The 17866-nt window shown below is 39.2% G+C and overlaps 1 protein-coding gene across 5 annotated transcripts in view; it reads left to right on the top strand.

The window, feature by feature from the left end:
* Positions 1–17866, top strand: part of FYB1 (FYN binding protein 1) — a 195285-nt gene that overhangs the window by 72366 nt on the left and 105053 nt on the right. For 3 of the 5 annotated variants that reach the window (XM_072605775.1, XM_072605773.1, XM_072605777.1), the window contains one exon: positions 13028–14201. In XM_072605775.1, coding sequence (XP_072461876.1) covers positions 13028–14201 — 1174 coding nt within the window. Of the gene's footprint in view, positions 1–534; positions 745–8880; positions 8959–13027; positions 14202–17866 lie in introns of those variants that run through there. The other 2 variants (XM_072605774.1, XM_072605776.1) reach the window with 2 other exon arrangements.

Below are 17866 nucleotides of genomic sequence, written 5' to 3' on the forward strand. Positions count from 1 at the left end.
AAGTAATTTGGAAAGAAAAAAATCTTTACCGGAAGGTGGAACTTGGGTGTAAACAATAAGATGTTTTCAGGTAAATCTTGGAAAATAATAAAGAAGATGTCATTGGGAAAAGGCGACCTCAAAGGGAAAGAATCTCAGGTTACAAAGGTGAGTGAGACAATGATCTCTGCTCATTTTGCAGTTTTGTTGCAATATAGATGTTTATATGTACATATATGTGTCGATAACATATATGTAGATGTAGATGTAGATATGCCCATGTGAGATGAGAAAAGTGGTAAATATGTGAAATGAGTGCCCAAATAAAGTCTTGGCTATGTAACACTAAGTTCATTTTCTTCAGAGTCCAAAAGAGGAAGAAAAGGAGGGGGAAGAAAAGCCCACACAAGCAACTCCTTATTCCACAGTCTTGTTCTGTAACATTCTCCTCTCTTTCCACTTGTTCCATTTTCCTTACTCCTCTCTTTCAAGTCTTTGGTTTGAGCTGGCCTCAGGGCAGCTGAGGGGTCCCTCCCTGGTGAGCAGCTGCTGTCATTTTTAATTAGGTAGCAGGTGGCTGGCACTTCAAAGCAGCTTTGCTCACAGTTATTTGCACAGGCTAGAAAGGCAGTTCTGGCCAACCTGCCTGGAGGGAACAGCTTCCCTAGGTGGGATTTGGCCCAGAGATTCTTGGTTCCATGACGCTTTTGCTGAATCTGGAAGAGTGGAAGGATGGAAGGCCAGAAGGAGAGGAGCCCACCCCAGGTGTGTTTTAGATAGGCGAAGAGGGAGAATGTGCATAGAAAAGGGGGTAAATCATTTGTTTGCTTCCTTTTAAAGTTCTCTGAGTCCTCTAATGGAATGAAGTTTTACGAAAAACAGCATGGTGTAGGGGAGACAGCGCTTGACATGGAATTAGTTAGACCTCAACTGGAATCCCACCTCACACTTTCTGTGTGATCCAGGGCAAGTTGCAGAACCACTCTGGGCTCCAGTCTCGTCACCCATGGATGGAGGGGTTGACCAGCTCTGAGTCTATAATCCTGTCTTCTCCTGACACCATGGATTAGATCTGGGGTTTGGCACACTCTGAGCCAAAGGGATATTTCTATTGATCATTCATTTTGCTATTTGTGTTTAAGGGAAAGTGAAACAGCAAAAGAGGAAGTTTTTCTGAATTCAACTCTCTCCATTTCAGGGAGAGGGAGCAAAATGAACAGGTGAAAGGAATCAGGAACTTTTACTTCCTTGTGGGTAGGGGGCAGAGTGGAGGGGAGAGGCGGAGGAAGAGGGTGAAACCCTGAGAACCAGGAAGACAAAGGATGATAAATGAGCTTTTGATAAAGTGCAAAAATAACCAAGTTTCCCTGGTGTACAGTTGACTTGGGTCATTTGCAGATTTTCCCTAAGCTTCTCTGAGGACTCTGTGGTCTTCTGGGCTACCTTCCTTTGCCATTTTTACTGCTTGCCTAGGGCAGTGAAGACTAAGTGAAAAAGTGTTTTTGTTGCTTTGAGATGATGTTTTTTGATTGTTTGTTTTGGGACCTGTCATTTCACTGGTATAGGGAACTCCTGGGGTATCGAGGTGAAGCAGTAGATAGTGCTGGGCCTGGAGTCAGGAAGGCTTATCTTCCTGGGTTCAAATCCAGCCTCAGACACTTGCTAGCTGTGTGATCCTGGGTAAGTCACTTAACCCTGTTTGCCTCAATTTCCTCATCTGCAAAATGAGCTGGAGAAGGAAATAATAAACCACTCCAGTATCCTTGCTAAGAAAACTCCAAATGGGGTCGTGAAGAGTCAGAAACAACTGAACAATGACTAAATGACAAAATCATGTACAAATAGGAAACACGAAAGGAATGGTTTTAAATCTTCAGTCACGTTTGAGATTTAAAAAAAAAAACTGAAAAAATGACTGAACAACAAAAATAGGGAACTCCTGATGAGGAAACCCTCTCTATCAATGTAGATCAGCAGCACTGGGAGGCCTCCCAGGGTCACAGCTAGGGTATGTCCCAGACAGCATTTGAACCTGGGTCTTCCTGACTGAGGCCATTTCACCCCCTCCTATACCACACCATCTATGGAAAATGTTATTAGGAACTAAATCCACTATTGTTAAAATATCATTTTGTGGTCTGACAATAGTCCAAAGCCACTCTCTCCATTTTAAATCCCCTGGACACTCTCCTGTGGCAAGAATTGAAATGGTGGAGTTAAAGCCACCCTTTTTAGCCTAATACGTTAATTAGGTAAGGGAACAATATTAAAAAAAAAAAAACAAAAACCAACCCTTAAGGTGAGATTTTTTATAAAGCAGTTTGAAGTCTATCCCAATTGGCTGAGAAATTTTGCTCTGCCTTCTGGGTCCTGTGTAAGCACTAAGTATGAACAGGGAGCTTCTCCAGAAATAAAGCAGCATATTGCTTTGTAGAGACTGCCTGGGGTAGGGAGTGAGGGTAAAGAAGTCTCCACTTCAGTCAGGATTCTACACATACACACACACACACACACACACATATACACACATATACATACACACATACACACACATACATACACACACACAGCTTTGAAGGATCTAAAGAATGTTGGACCTCCCCATCTTCTCCTTCATGTCTTACCATTGTACCCCCTGACAGCACTGCTCCGATCTTTGTATCAGTGTGCTAAATGGTAGTCCCAGATCAGCTGTCAGCTGTGTGTACATCATTAGGAGCCAAGGACAGCCTGAATTCACAGCCCTACAAGGTGCCCAGCAAAGAAACAAAACCATAGTTAACAGAAACTTCTTGAGCACTCTGTGAGAAGGGGCAAAGGACTGCTAGCAACTAGGAACTGAATTACCTCCAGCTACATGTGTTCTGTTAAGTGTGAGCCCACTTTCTCACTTTTCATCGACTCTACATGTCCTTTGGGGAGAATACCAGGAAGATGTTTTGTACCAACTGCTCTTGTTGTAGCCCCTTTCTGAGAGCTACTTAAATCTGGCTGACTAATTCTCAATTGATAAGTGGGGAGACACACACAGGTGTGGATCTGAGCCAATGACATTAGAGAGAGTCACCCCATTTCCCTTCAGGAGTACCCATAGAATCCTAAAAAGGCATAGCCAGCTTAGCATTTGGAACTTGACTTATCTGTGAAAATGAGAATTGGGATAAGGATTAGGGGTGGGGGAGGGGTGGATCATTATTCAGGATTTACCAGTTGCTAGACAAATTGTCTACTTTGTAATTCTGGAAACTGAGGCAGGATGTAAGGGGTTGGCTTCCAATAAAACCCAAATTCCATGGTCCTACAGCAAGATGAGAGACCAGGCTGACCTGCCAATTAACATCAATAAAGGTACTTTTACTTAGACACCATAGCAAATGCCTGAAGAGAAACATAGCTCTTGAAATTAAGCACAGAAAGCAAAGCATAAGTGTTGCCAGAGGTATTTTCTCATCCCCTTCTCAAGGTGTACACTTCACCTTACCACCCCACATAGCTTCAAGAGGTGCCTGACATTGCAGCCAGTCCATACTGGCAATAGGTACTATATGCTGATGCAGCAGGAGTCCTCTTTCCCATGTTGGGGTTTGATGAAGAAGATGGTCTCCATTTTCATATCACATTGAATGATTGTGATAAGTACAGCAGTTACAGTGGCCTGGGACCTTGCTCAGAAACTTTATCAACAGTTGACTTTGGAACTTGTTCCTGCACCAAGAGCTCAATGTGTGGTGAGATCAGTTCCCACATCCTGTTGTAGACAAGCCATGGCAGAAGCAGTGGCGGGGTGGGGACGGGGTAGGCTGGTGTTTTCCCCCAACCACAGTCACCTAGCCAGCTGGAATCTACCTGGCTGGAGCCCTGAGCACATTTAATTGTTAAAAAAAGTTCAGTCATTAGAATTCTGCAAGCCTTGAGAAAGAAGAGGAAAATGTTCACCTTGGTTTTAAGCCATGATGTCCTCTGTGGGAAATGTGAATTTCTGTAAATAAACAACTTCCTCATTGAATTTATAGTTTGTGTCTTAGAGTAGGCTGTAAAGGTTACAAAGACGAAGTACCTACCTCAAGGAATTTACCCTCTACTTGGAGAGACAGAATATGCACATGATTAAGCACATGCTTAAGTGGCTACTACAAAAAATGATATTAGCAGCAGTCTAAGAGATTGAAGAACTCTTGCTTTGTTTTATTGTATCATCCATGTTCTCATTTGCTACTTAACCATTTCTGAGAGATGGTACGAGCATTGATGTCTTCAGTGCTCTATGACTATGAGGTACAGGATACCTGTAGAAAAATACATTATTCCCAGCTACCCTCCATTAGTATTATGTTTAAGAATAAAAGCAGTAAAAAAAAAATCTTATACTTTTCTTTCAGCAAGAGTCTTACCCATGCTGTGGGGTATATGATAGCTCCCTGGAAGCCTTTAAAAGGCTGTCACATAGAAGAGGGAATAGATTAGTTCTGCTTGATTTTGGTGTTGGTTGCCAGTGACTCCCAAAGTCACACTGTTAGAAAGTAGCAAGAGCGAGATTTGAACCTGTCTCTCACTTTGAACCTAGCGCTCTTTCCACTTACAGTACATTTTACAGGTATGGAAACCAGCTGAGAGGTGAAGCCACTTTCTATGATAACTCTCTTTAAGTCAAGTAGAAGAAGAGTTCAATGTGTTTTTCTTAGCAGAACCTTGGGACACTATGGTAGAAGGTACAGTTTCAATAGTTAGGAGAGGGAACCAGAGGATTCTGGGAATTGGAATGCAAGGCAGGTGTTGTAGCAAGTGTAGCACTGATAATCTGAGGAGAAAGACATTTTTTGGGAATGAGAATCTAAAGACCTGGGTTTGAGTCATAACTCTTCCACTAACCACTTGTATGCCCTTGGAGCCAGTCACTTCATCTCTTTGGAAATCAGTTTCCTTGTTTATAAAAATAGGGGATGGGGACTAAGGAAAAACTAATATCACTTCTGTCTAACAGTCTGGAATTTAATTGATGGTAATCAAACTGCTAAATGTTATCATTCTAGTTCTTCAAGAGAATCCCAACCATAAGAGTTAGAAGAAACCTGAAATTAGTGAGTCAAACTTTAACTAAATAAAAATCCCTTCTCCCCTGGGCCTGGAAAGTGACTATCCAACCTTTTTTTAAGATCATAAGAAGGAAGCAGCTGCCTTCAAAAGCTGCACATTCCATGATTGGACAGCTCTAATGAATAGAAGTCATCCCTTCCATCCAGCCTAAATTTGTCTCGGCACCTTCTACCATATTGTCCCAAGGTTCAAGTCTCTCAAGATGTGAGGACTCTGTCTTTTAGTGTGTTAGCTATCCCTCTGATCTTTGTTCCCTATGCAAATTTTATGGCTATGTTATCACTGCCGTTATCCAAGTTATTAATAAAAGTGTCAATAGCCAGTATCAAGTTCAGCTCCCCAGAACATTTAGCTAGATTCCTTCCAAATTGACATTGAATGATGACCACTCTTTAAGTCCAATCATTCACCTTATTCTGTATCCACCTGAAGTACTAGCATCTAGCCCAGGAGTGGTGAACGTGCAACCTCAAGACCACATGTGGCCTTCTAGGTCCTTGGCTGTGGTCTTTGACTGAATCCAAGTTTTACAGAACAAATTCTTTTATTAAGGGGATTTGTTCTGTGAAGTTTGGATTCATTCAATGGGTCACACTTGAGGACCTAGAGGACCACATGTGATCTCAAGGCCACAGGTTCTCCACCCCTCATCTACCCCCTACCAGTTCATCTTATCTATAAGAACAAAATGAAAAAGGAATTTTTTCTGTCTCCATGTCTCTCACATTTGTTCATTTTTCTTTACTCATATAATACCTACCTTAGTTCGGACCCTATTTTCAAGTTAACATTGTTCTTTTCAAGTGGTCTCCCAACTTCCAACGTCTCCTCTCTCTAATCCATCATCCCATACAGCTACCTAAAGCCCTCATCTAATCATGTTACTCCCCTACCTAAAAAGCTTCAGTGGCACCAGGAATGATGGCACATGCCTTCCCAGCTACCAAAGAAATGGAGAGTGGAGGATTTCTTGAACTTGGAGGGGGGGACAGTCTGAACTGCAGTGAGATACACAGATCAGTGGCCAGCATCAATAATCTGGTAAGCCCCCAAGCCAAGGAACTGCCAGCCGCCTAAGGATGGGTGAACTCCCCAGGTCAGAAACAGAGCAGGTCAAAGAATCTGCACTGATCAGTCTTGCAATCTGGCCCATGAAGAGCCCCTGCACTTCCAGTCTTTAAAAGGAAGAATAAACTTCCTTCTATTCCCTCTCGGATAAAATACAAATGCCTACATTTTGTATATAAAGCTTCAGCCTATCTTTGCAGATTTATGGGCCACTACTCCTCCTCTCCCATGCACTCTATTGGCTCTAGTTAAAATGGTCTTGTCACTCATCCACTGTTCCCCATATGCAACATTCCATTTCCTCCTGCCTTTGAGGCTTTGCAGAAACTCTTTTCCCATTGCTGTTTCCCAGACATTCCTTGAATATTCTCTCTTTTCTCCTCCACCTTTGCAAACTCTAACTCCTCCTATAGGAAATCTTTTCTGATCTCCACCACCCTTCCCCATTGTGTTCCCTTCCAGCTCCAAAACTATTTTATATAGACTTATCCAAGTTGTATTTTCCAATAGAATGTAAGCTCTGAGAAGAGAGGGAATGTTTCACTTTTATCTTTTTTATTTAAAGTCCCTCATATGGAAGAGCAGCATAACAAATACTCACTGAATTGAGTCTATATACCAGCCTAGGCCTCTTAAAGAGATATAAAAAAACTGGGACTTTCTATTTTTGGTGGTATATTTCTGATATGAGATCTCTCTTTACAAAGTAGGCAGACAGTAACCTAATTCATATTAGTTAAGTTGTAAAGAGTTGTCTGAGGTACATAAAGTTGAGTGAGTTGCCCAGGATGTACAACTCAGATCAAAAACCATATTTGATCCCAGGTCTTCTTGATTCCAGGACCAATGCTCTATGATGTCAGGTTGCCTCTGCTTAAAGGTAACTTGGATATTCCTATCCCTTGGTTTAAATTGTAAATGAAATATGGAAATCCAAAGAGACTTTACATCAGGCATTCAAACCCTTTTTATGTCTACATCTTTTTTGTTTCACCCCTTTGACATGCTGGTGAAAACTATGGAGCCCTCAGAATCCTGTGTTGTTGCCCTCATTCATAATTGAAAGAAGTGTTAAGTTTCAGTTAAAATTTAGTGAAACAAAGGTGTAATTTCCCCATACACTTTCAGACATGTGAAGTTCCTTTTCCTTTGTATCTGCCCTTGATTTTCAGTCCTACCTCCAGCCCTGGTGACTATAGCCTGCTCAGACTTGGATAGTTTTTTCTTTGCCTCTTCACCTTTCGGTAGGTGCTCACCATCTTCTCATATATAACTGACGGAGTTGGACCTATGCTACAAAATCTCAGGGAATGATCATGTCCGTTGTGGGTCCCTACCATTCTAGTGAGATCAGATGATTGATATTGCAGTTTCTGAGAGATAGGAAAGGAAGTGGTATCACCAGCTGATGACTTGAGAAATAGAAAAGAAAAGAAACCTAGAGGTACAAGTTAGCAGCACACCCTCACACACCCTAATGTTGAGGAAATGTAGATAGGACCAGACCCCCTGGTTCCTCCATCAGGCATATCCCTGAGGATGGATGTGGAGCTTCACTGCTGTGAAGCTTGGTAGCTGAGGCCTTGTTTTGGTCCATCCATGGCTCTTTCAATGCTAATCATACTAATTAATTTCTTTTGGCATGTGAGACAAATTCAAATCTACTTTCTCCCATTACTTTTTTTCATAGGGAAAAGATAAAAGACAATGAGAGCTCCCCCAGTATGAAACTGATCAGTGTCAAAAAAGAAACCTACTTTTGGGTGTCCTCTGTTTTAAGACTTAAGCTGCTTCCCTCCTATGTGTGATCTTGTTGCATGTGGTCAGCTGAAGTCATTTTGTCTTTGTTTCTTGGAGCTAAATTCAGAAAAGAATAAAAATTTAACCTTGTCCTTATCATGCTCCTGTCATAAAATGGTCCCTTGGAATTGCTTCTTGTGAACTCTGGTTTTCCACTTAAAATTTATACTCTCTTTCTGCAGGAGATGAAATAAGAGCCCAAGTAATTGGTCAATTTCCAGAACATTTTGAAAGGAAGGCTTGTGGTTTACCACAAATAAGTACTTTATGTGACACTATAAATATACATATTTTTAGATTTATTAACATGAGCTTGTGAAATATTTTGCTTCTTTTTTAGAAGCAAATGAATGAAATTTTCTATAAGACACACAGTTCTAAAACTTCACCACCTGGCCTAGCTTTTTTGTGCTGGCTAAGAGTCTTCCATATAGTACTTTATCTGCCAAGTCAGAGTGAAGTCATCCTAATACAACTAATCCAAAATTGCTTGCTTCTGGGTAAATGCTTTCCCCTAGTCCTTCAAGGAATAAACAGTAACTCACTTTTCAAGGGATTCTGAAAGCACAGATTAGTGTGTTTGGTAAAAGAAAACATAAAACAGCATACATAGCACCAAAAGTACAGTGCATGCTCTCATTCTTCATATGAAAATGAAACACTGTTTGATTAGAAATAGAAAACATTCTAAGTAAGATTTGGGCACACAGGAGCCTGATCTGTCTTTTAATACTATCTCAGTCTTCTGTTTAAATAGAGGCTTCCTTCATTTGGATTGCTAAAATCAAAAAGATATTCTGAAATCTGGAGCTGTTGACTGGACTCTGAGAAGACATATTAAAAACTTTTTTCTGCTGACAATCCTTTTGCTGGAGGCTCTTACAGCCATGGAAAGGTTACACAAGGAAATAGGTTCTTTATTATTCTCATCTGTTTACTTCACATGAATAAGAATCTCTGGGGAAAGAATATGAATAAGGAACCAGAGGAACTAACTTTCATTTTCCTAAAAAGAAGGTAAAATCTAATCTCCCTGTTTCTCTTTAAAGCAATGACTGTGGATAGTTTGGTAATGAGGCGCTAGCATCCAAACTGGTGGAAATAAGAAGATATATCATTTTAGATAATCCTGGACAAGACACTTATATGTAATTTGGGATAAAAGTACTTTTTTTTTAAAAACCTGAAAGCTCGAATTAAAAAAAAAAAAAGGTAGTGGTGAGATCTTTTAGAAGGTAAAATATGTCCTCATAAGAATAAATGGAAACCTTATCTTCAAAGGCTATTAAAACTACATAGGGCCCTGGAGACTGGAATATCGATTTAGTCTTATAGTGAAATGAGGACAAGTTCTAATACTGAAGATCTATTCTCATTTTGCCTACCTGTAAGCATACCATTAGGCGGAAATCCAATTGTTATCATTATAACTGTCAGTGTCTGGCTGGAATATTTTTCTGTATTGAACTTATACAATAATTGATGCACTTGGAAAACTGAGGAAAAGAGGTTCGTAGAAATAAATGGTTGTAAGTTTTCTTTTTATTGATGTGTGGTTTACATATTCAATCTTCCTCTTGTGAGCTGTGGCCCCTTTACTGTTTCTTTCAGAAATCCTTCATGGGAATACAATCCCCTTCCCTACCTAACCTTTCTAGCCTTCCTCAGTGCTTGAGAAATCTTAGGGGTAGTGGTCAGACCTGTGTGTTCGTTGGTATAGAGCCACCCCTGCCTTTTCTTTTAGTAACTTTCACTACCACAGTAGGGCTCTACCTACTCTCCAACTGACAGACAGAGAATTACCTAGAGCAATGAGAGGTTGTGACTCTCACCCTCTTTATCCAGTCAGTAAATGTCTAAGGCAGAACCTGAACCCAGGTCTTCCTGACTTTGAGACAACTTCATTATAAATTGACCTTGAAGTTTTTTATTTTTAATTTATGGAATAAAACAAGTATTTCCATAACATAGTAGAATAAAAACAAGATTGCAAACTGCAAATCTATAATGTACAACTTGCTATTCTTTTTAAATATACAATAAAGTTATCATGTAAATATTTTTTCCTTCCCTTTCCTCCTCCCCTACCCTAGAGATGGCTACCATTAGACACAATAGAGGGGTGTGTATCTATGTGTATATATATGTATGTATCTATGCATGTAAACTTACTCTATAATACTTTTACTTATCAGTTTTTTCTCTGGATACAGATAGGGTCTTCCTTCATATGTCCTTTATAGATAATTTGAGTATTTATAAAAGTCAAAATGACTTATTCACTCAAAGTCATCCTTAAAACAACATGGCTGTTAGAACTTGAAGCTTTTAAAAAAATACTCTGTAATATAAAGTAATTGAAGTAAGAGACCAAAATTAAACATAATACAGAGAGGAAATGAGAAGAGTGCTGAAAGACCTGGTTTAATATCTTGTCTTAGAAACCTACCGTTAGCCACTGAGTCATAAACTGAAATTCCCTACAAATCTTTTGGTTTTTTTTAAAGTTTTTATTGATATTTTTCTATTTCTTACATCTTCTATCACCATAGTGTCCCATATATTCTTTCCCCTCCCTCTCAGAGAGCCATCCCATGTGACAAACAGTATTTTTTTTTAGTCAGACAATTGATCGATATGTTGAAAAAGTTCAAAAACTTGTGCCATGTGTAACACTGGTTGGTGGACCTCCTATCTCCTTGAAAGGCGAGCTTCATTGGAGTCTTGTTTGATCTTTATAATTTTGTTATATTTACTTTTGATTTTTAGCATGTTGTCTTTGTGTCTTCTCAACTGTGTTCTATTCATTAATTTATTAACATTTATTCAGCACCTAATATGTTCTGTAAAACTTTGAATATGTTTTGTGCCCCCCTCAAATTTGTTGCTAAAACTTTTAAGTATTTTAAGTATTTAATTTTTAAAAACAAAGACATAAGAATTTGAATAGGGATAGGGACTGTACCCATGTTGCCATAGCTCCCAGGTGAAGAAGATTTTGGTCCTGAACACCACAGACTATCTAATTTCACCATCTAACCTTTCTAAGTGGCTAGTTCTTCTGCCAGAAAATAAGAAATGACCTAGGCCAGGGGAGGAGAACCTGTGACCTCAAGGCCACATGTGACCCTCTAGGTCCTCAAATTCAGCCCTTTGACCAAATTCGACCTTCACAGGACAAATCTCTTTAATAAAAGGATTTGTTCTGTAAAACTTGAACTCAGGTCCAAGGCCACATGTGGCCGCAAGGCTGCAGGTTTCCCACCCCTGAAGGCAATCCATAAGGTCCCTTTTTAAGTTTGTGAATCTGATGATAAACAAATGATTCCATATACTTATTCGGTGACTTTAAGAACAGTATAGTTTTCTCTATTTTTAACCCCTCCTGGCAATTTAACATTTTGTTGAAAATTTTCACTATTTTATGGTAGGTCTGAGTTAGTTTAGTAGTTGATTTTTCACCCTTTACCCATTGCCATTTTAGCATAAGGAAGGAAGAGAATGCAAGTGAGCAGAAAATAACAGATACTAGTTATGTGAAACTGGGCAAGACACAATCTCTGTCTAACTCAGTTTTCTCATCCATAAGATGGGAATAACAATAATAGTACTTCTCTCCCAGGGTCATTGCAAGGATAAAATGATATGTATGGTGTTTGGAAAGCATTTTGCTAACCTCAAAGTACATGAATGATAATTATTCTTATTTATTAGAACTAGGATCAGTTCTTAATATTCAAACTGATCTTTGTGCACCCTACCGTAAGTCTGTCTGTTTAAGAGGTATGGGTAAATAGTGGCAAAGGAGAAGAGAAAGAGGGAAATGAGAGTAGGTATGGGGTTTAAAACTGCTAAGAAATTGGGGTTGGGGGTTGAGTGGGAAGCAGGATCAAAGCCGTAAAAAATGGGACTACTTTTCTTCTTTATGGGCTACGTACTTCTCTCCCAACAAAAGATAATCACTCTCCCTCTTTCCCAATGCCCAATCTTCCTCATGTCATTTTCCTTTCTTTTCTTCCCCTAATTATCTGAGTTGTTAGTGGAAACTTTTTATAATATTCAGTTTAATTAAAAAAGCACCTATTATGTGATATCAGCTAGGAACACAAAGGTAAAAATGAAAATCCCTGACTTCAGGGAACTTATATTCCAATAGAGATATTACTTGGTACAGTATCATCATAAGCATGAAAAAGTGTAAACTTGTCAATGGTGTAACAAGTCTGAGAAGACGATGAGGAGAAAGGCACTCTTACTTCTACATTAGCAGAACACTGAGCACCTGCTCACGTAGCCTCTGGGTTTGTCCCCATCCTATAAAGCAAATATCTTTTTGCCTGTCAAGTTCTCCTTTCATTTTGTCCACCTATAAGTTATTAAAATTGTGAGCCAGAGATATAAAGTTCCATATTTACACACACACACAAACACATATGAAATACAAACTTTCACAAAAGGTTTTTTAGCCTCTCTTTCACCAGCTTCTGAAATCTGTCTGCTACCAAACAGACTAACCACAGAAGTGCGCGGGATAAAAAGATCCATTTCAGAAATAAGAAAACCCTTACCAACTTGAGGGATTTAGTATGACAGTTGTATGAAATAGATGTGTGTATACAGATATATGTACGTTGTTGGACTGCCAAAGCAAATATTTTCATTTCAAAACTGTTTTCACTTGCAACATTGGAAGAATCAGCATTACTTTAAAACAAAAAGGCGAGTTGAGAAAGGTCAAGTTAAAGAAATGTCAATGAGGTAGCTATAAAAAGGGGGGAAAGGGGGACAATTAGGGGATGGACAAAGCAGGTGAGATTTAAGTAAAACGGTCAGTTTAAGATGCTAAAAAAGCAGCAACAGCAAAAAAAAAAAAAAAAAAAAAGCACACACATTTCCCCTTCCCCCTCCAAAAAAACCATCCTTCTCATAACTTCTTTTGCCATACAGGAAGATAAATGTTACAACACCTCCCTGGCCAATCAGCAGCACGACAAGCCTCAAACCAGGAAACCCTTTAGAGTACAGTAAAGCATAGTACAAATGATACTTCTCGCTTTCAGCTAGTTTTTGTTCCCTATGCTTGTAGGATGGGAAAGCAGATGTGAAGTCTCTCATGGCGAAGTTTAACACTGGGGGCAACCTGACAGAGGAGGTGTCTGTTGGCAGTCGACCCTTCAAAGCAGCAGGAGGACATCTTGCCTCTTCAGGAATACAAGCAAGGAAAAGTGTATTCACCAATCAAGGAAATGACAGTCCACCTCCAGGGCCCAACAATTTATCAAAGTTTGGGGGTCCAAAGCCTCCTTTGGGAGTAAAGCCTTCATTTGAGGAGAAAACAGACAAGGATCCCAAACCCCCATATCTGAAACCTACTGGAGTAGGCCAGAGATTTGGGACACCAGCAAGCTCAGTTAACAGGGACCCTGAGGGAAAATCAGGATTTCTGAAACCTGTAGGTCACAAACCATTTGACCAGCCAAAAGAAGAGTCCAAGCCTGTGTTCCCAAGGCCCTCTGGGAACAAACCATCACTTCATGCGGTCAGCCAAGAGAATGATTTAAAAGCTCCTGGCCAAAAACCCATTTTCAATGCCCCGGCGCAAGAAAATGAACCTAAACCAGTCTTTCCAAAGTTGGCTGGAGCTAAAGGAAAGTTCACCACCCCTTCACAAGACCATGATCTCAAGCCCCCTTACTCCAAACCAGCAATTGGACAGAAACCTACCATTACAGATACCTCCCATGATGACCACAGCCCCAACAAGGGCACATTTCCGCAGAAGGGGCCTGCGTTTGCGCCTCCCTCCAAGCCTAAAATCAGCCCTCTTAAGCCTACCAGGGAAGATACAGAGAGCAAAGACCATGGGACAGACTCCCCAAATATGTCTTTCCCTGGTGTGACTCTGAAACCTGTTACCAACAGAAGTACTCCAGGCTCAGCCCTAAGTCTTCCTAAAAATACTGAAGAGAAAAAGGAAGAGAAGAAAATAGATGCAGCTAAGAACATATTAATAAGTAAAATGAATCAGGATGACTCTAGCCCAGGTGCCACTCCACCCAAGTTCCCAAAGCCACCTTCCAAGCTGACGGTGGGAGGGCCTTGGAACCAAAGTCAAGAGAAGGAAAAGGGAGATAAGAATTCTACCACCCCTAAGCAAAAGCCTTTGCCTGCACTGTTTACCCTGGGTCCAGCCCCACAGAAACCCAGCAGACCACCTACTGTTGATCTGGCAAGATTTCGAAAGTCCAGTCCTGCAAACAGTGAGTTGTTTTCTCATTTCCTATTTAGTTTGTCTCTTGCCATAATGGGAGATGTTTTAAATTCTAAAAAGAATTCTGACAACCCCAACCCTTTATGATGTTCATTGGTAAATGGTCTCTGTTGTTTGCCTTGGAGGCTGGAGGACTAAGGAGATAGTGGAGGTTTGGGGGTAATTCTATCACTGAAAAGTGTTCTGCTTAACTAATTGGAGGAGAGCTTTCATTTGTTGGAATGAGTGGCTTGACTGGTGAACAGTAGTATTATTTCCTCAGCTAAATATTTTACTTCTGTTAAAGAAGCATCCGGTGTCATTCCCCATTATCTCAGAGGAGATACGTCATAGAGATATGCAACTGAGTTCTTATGACCAAGAAAATGCTTTCCTAATTTCCAAATACTTATTTGGCTCCATTCATGAGATGTAGCAGAGCCTACTGTCTGTAGGACATCACTTTTTGCTGTATGATCTGGCTGATTTATTTATGTCTATAGATATTAAAAGTTTCTAGACTCTTGATGACTTAATAAAGAAGCATTCAGTTAGGAGAAAAAGCCTGGCCAAGTTTACTTTGTTCTAATTTTGGCTACTTGAACTTTGCTACCAAATAATTTCCAATAATTTTAAAGATATACATGACATATTCAATATATGTCAATTTCAAATGAGTTCAATTCAATTGGACTGCTCCTGTAGTTAAGAGAAAAACCTCACCATAATTCTGTGATGTTCAGTTTGGATCATTCATATGATATAGTTGCTCTTTGCAAGAAAAGAAAAGGATAACTAATAAGGATAATTAGAATTACCATGCTGTTATACTACAAACCCTAAGCTTTATTTACTCACACTCTATTTGTTGGTTTAGTTTTTTTTCATTTTGTGGAATAAAACAAGCATTTTTATAACATAGCACAATAAAAAAAAAGATGATTGCATATGAAACTGCAAATCTATTTATTATTAATAATAATGAGGAGAGACAAGTTGGTGTGATGGACAGAGGACCAGTTTTAGAGTCAGGAAGACCTCTGGGCAAGTCCTGTTCCTGACATATAATACTTGTACAACAGGACAAATCACTTAATTTCTTGGTGCCTCAGGCAACTCTCAAAAACCATAATTTATCAAGGAGCATATTGGTCTATGTTGGTGGTAAGAGTTTCTATTCTGGGAGTTCCTCACACCAATGAAATTGTTAGCCCAGACCAAAAATATCAATATTAATAAGTCATTTATATATCGCTTTAAGTTTTAAAAACTGCTTTTCTTACAGTACTTGGAAGTCTGTTTCTCTCTCTCTCTCTCTCTCACACACACACACACACACACACACACACACACACACACACACACACACATATAACCCTACAGGCCTTATTATTCTTTTACACATGGGCAAATGGAGGCTTTAAAAGAGAAAGATGACCTGTCCACGGTTACACAGCTGGCAAATGCCCAAAGTGCAGTTCAAACCATTATCACCTAACTCTAGTTTGTCTCACTGGCCCTCATCAAGTTACCATATGCTCTTTTACATGAGACAGTATTCTGCCTGAGTTGGTAAACAGTGTGAAGAATCAGGTACTGTGAGATTTTCAACCAATTGCATTCATGAACTAATGGGCAAGGCTACTGACCTCTGGAACTGTTCCCATGTATGCTAATTTCTTGGAGAGATGCCGCCTTGTTCAGTATGACATTTCCTAATCATTTCTGTATAGGAGCCAAACTTTGTATCCTGTATCCGTGCTCTGTAACTCATTTGGTATTTGTTTGGAACCTTTTGAAAGTTACAATTCCTTCAAAATTAACTGTCCTTATCTCCAATTTTATTCTTATTGCTAAAGTACCGGTACTAGGAAAGTAATTCTGACTTGAAGGCAGATCACTTGGAAGCATTTAATTTTATCTTGTGTCAACCACTTTTCTTCCTTATTCTCATATCTTCATTTATTTTATAACCCAATTAACAATTACAACAAAGCAATTGATGTAACACATTTTTAATGGAATTCACAGGTACTAACCATTACTCCCCTTATCCCTCATATGCTACAACCCTTGCATCAGTAATCTTAAGAGATGTCCAGATCATCACAGAAGAGTTTTCAGTACATGGAGCCATAAGAATATTTGGCAAAATCTGTCTGGCAATTTTCCAGGTACTCCTTCAACAGCCCAAAGCTCTCATTCAACAGTTCAAAAAAAGTAGCCTCTGAGTCTATGCAAAGCCCCTTATTGTACCATGCCATCCAGGTTTCTTCCCCTTGAAATGCCTCGGGCTCCATCATAGCCCCTGCTTCTCCATCACCTTCCCAACCCTCCATGAAAATTATTTAGAGAATTAGAGAGTTGCTGGGGTATTTTTTTTATTTTGAACTTAACAAATACTAAATTACATAAGTATTTCTATATACTCATATACTTTCTATATAGAAAGTAGAACAGAAAGAGAGAGAGAATATGCATGAAACTGTGAATCTCTATTATTTATAGGCTTGCTTTTCTTTTCAAGTATCTAATTCAACACATTATTTCCAAAGCTGTCCTACTTCTATTTCCTACTGACCTTCCTTCTATTCTTTCATATGCATTTTTTGATGTTCCAATGACCTTCTTTTTTCCTTTTTCTCCCTGTTTTGATAAATGTATAGCTACTCTCCTTTCCCCCTTAATTTTTTTTAAAAGAAAACAAATTCTTTGTACCAGATATACATAGTCCAACAAAACAAGTTTTTATGTTGGCTGTGTCCAAACATTGTACATCTCAATAGCTTTATATATCCTCAACAGCTTTGAAAGTCTTAGAGATTCTAATCAACCACAATTCCAGAGAGGAATCATGACAAAACAAGTTACCCACCAGGGTAACCCCCATCACCCCCCCCCTCAACAGAAGATGATGGATTCTGAGTACAGATTGAGACATATCTATATTTATCTATATATGTATGCACATCTCTCAATCTGCACTCAGAATCCATCACTTTCCTTCAGGAGGTAGATAGCCTGTTTAGGTAGATATTGATATGTATATGAGATATATGCACATACACACATACACCTACATAAATACGTACATATGCTGTATGTGTGTGTATTTGGACAAAGCCAATGAGAGAATTTGTTTTGCTTGATTATTCATGTTGTAACAGGTCTTGGGGAGAGAGGTTGATGGCTCAATGACAGGAATGAGGGGAGATAGTGGATCTTTATGAAAATAAAATATAGTTTTACTTTTTTAATTAAAAAGCAACATATTTCTTACTCTGTACCTAAAGTCTATCCATCACCTCTATCAGGAAATATGTAATGTGTTTTGTTACCAGTCCTCTGGTATTATAGTTGATCATAAATTGATCCAAGTTCTTTATTGTTTTTTCTTATATTTTCTTATTTTTCTTTACAAAGATTGCACTTTACAATGCTGCAATATAAATTGTTCTCCTGGTTCTGCTCATTTCATCAGTTCGTATAAGACTCCCTGAAACCATCCCTTTCAATTATTGCTCAATGTATTATAATCCATTACATACATATGCCATAGTTTCTTTAGCCATTCCCCCAAAGTATGCAGCCTTTAGTTCTCAAGGTTTTGATATCATAAAAAGGGCTAATATAAATATTTTTACACAAACGGGTCCCTTTCCTCTTTATTTGATT

Source organism: Notamacropus eugenii, chromosome 4 (assembly GCF_028372415.1).
Source record: "Notamacropus eugenii isolate mMacEug1 chromosome 4, mMacEug1.pri_v2, whole genome shotgun sequence".
Lineage (NCBI taxonomy): Eukaryota > Metazoa > Chordata > Mammalia > Diprotodontia > Macropodidae > Notamacropus > Notamacropus eugenii.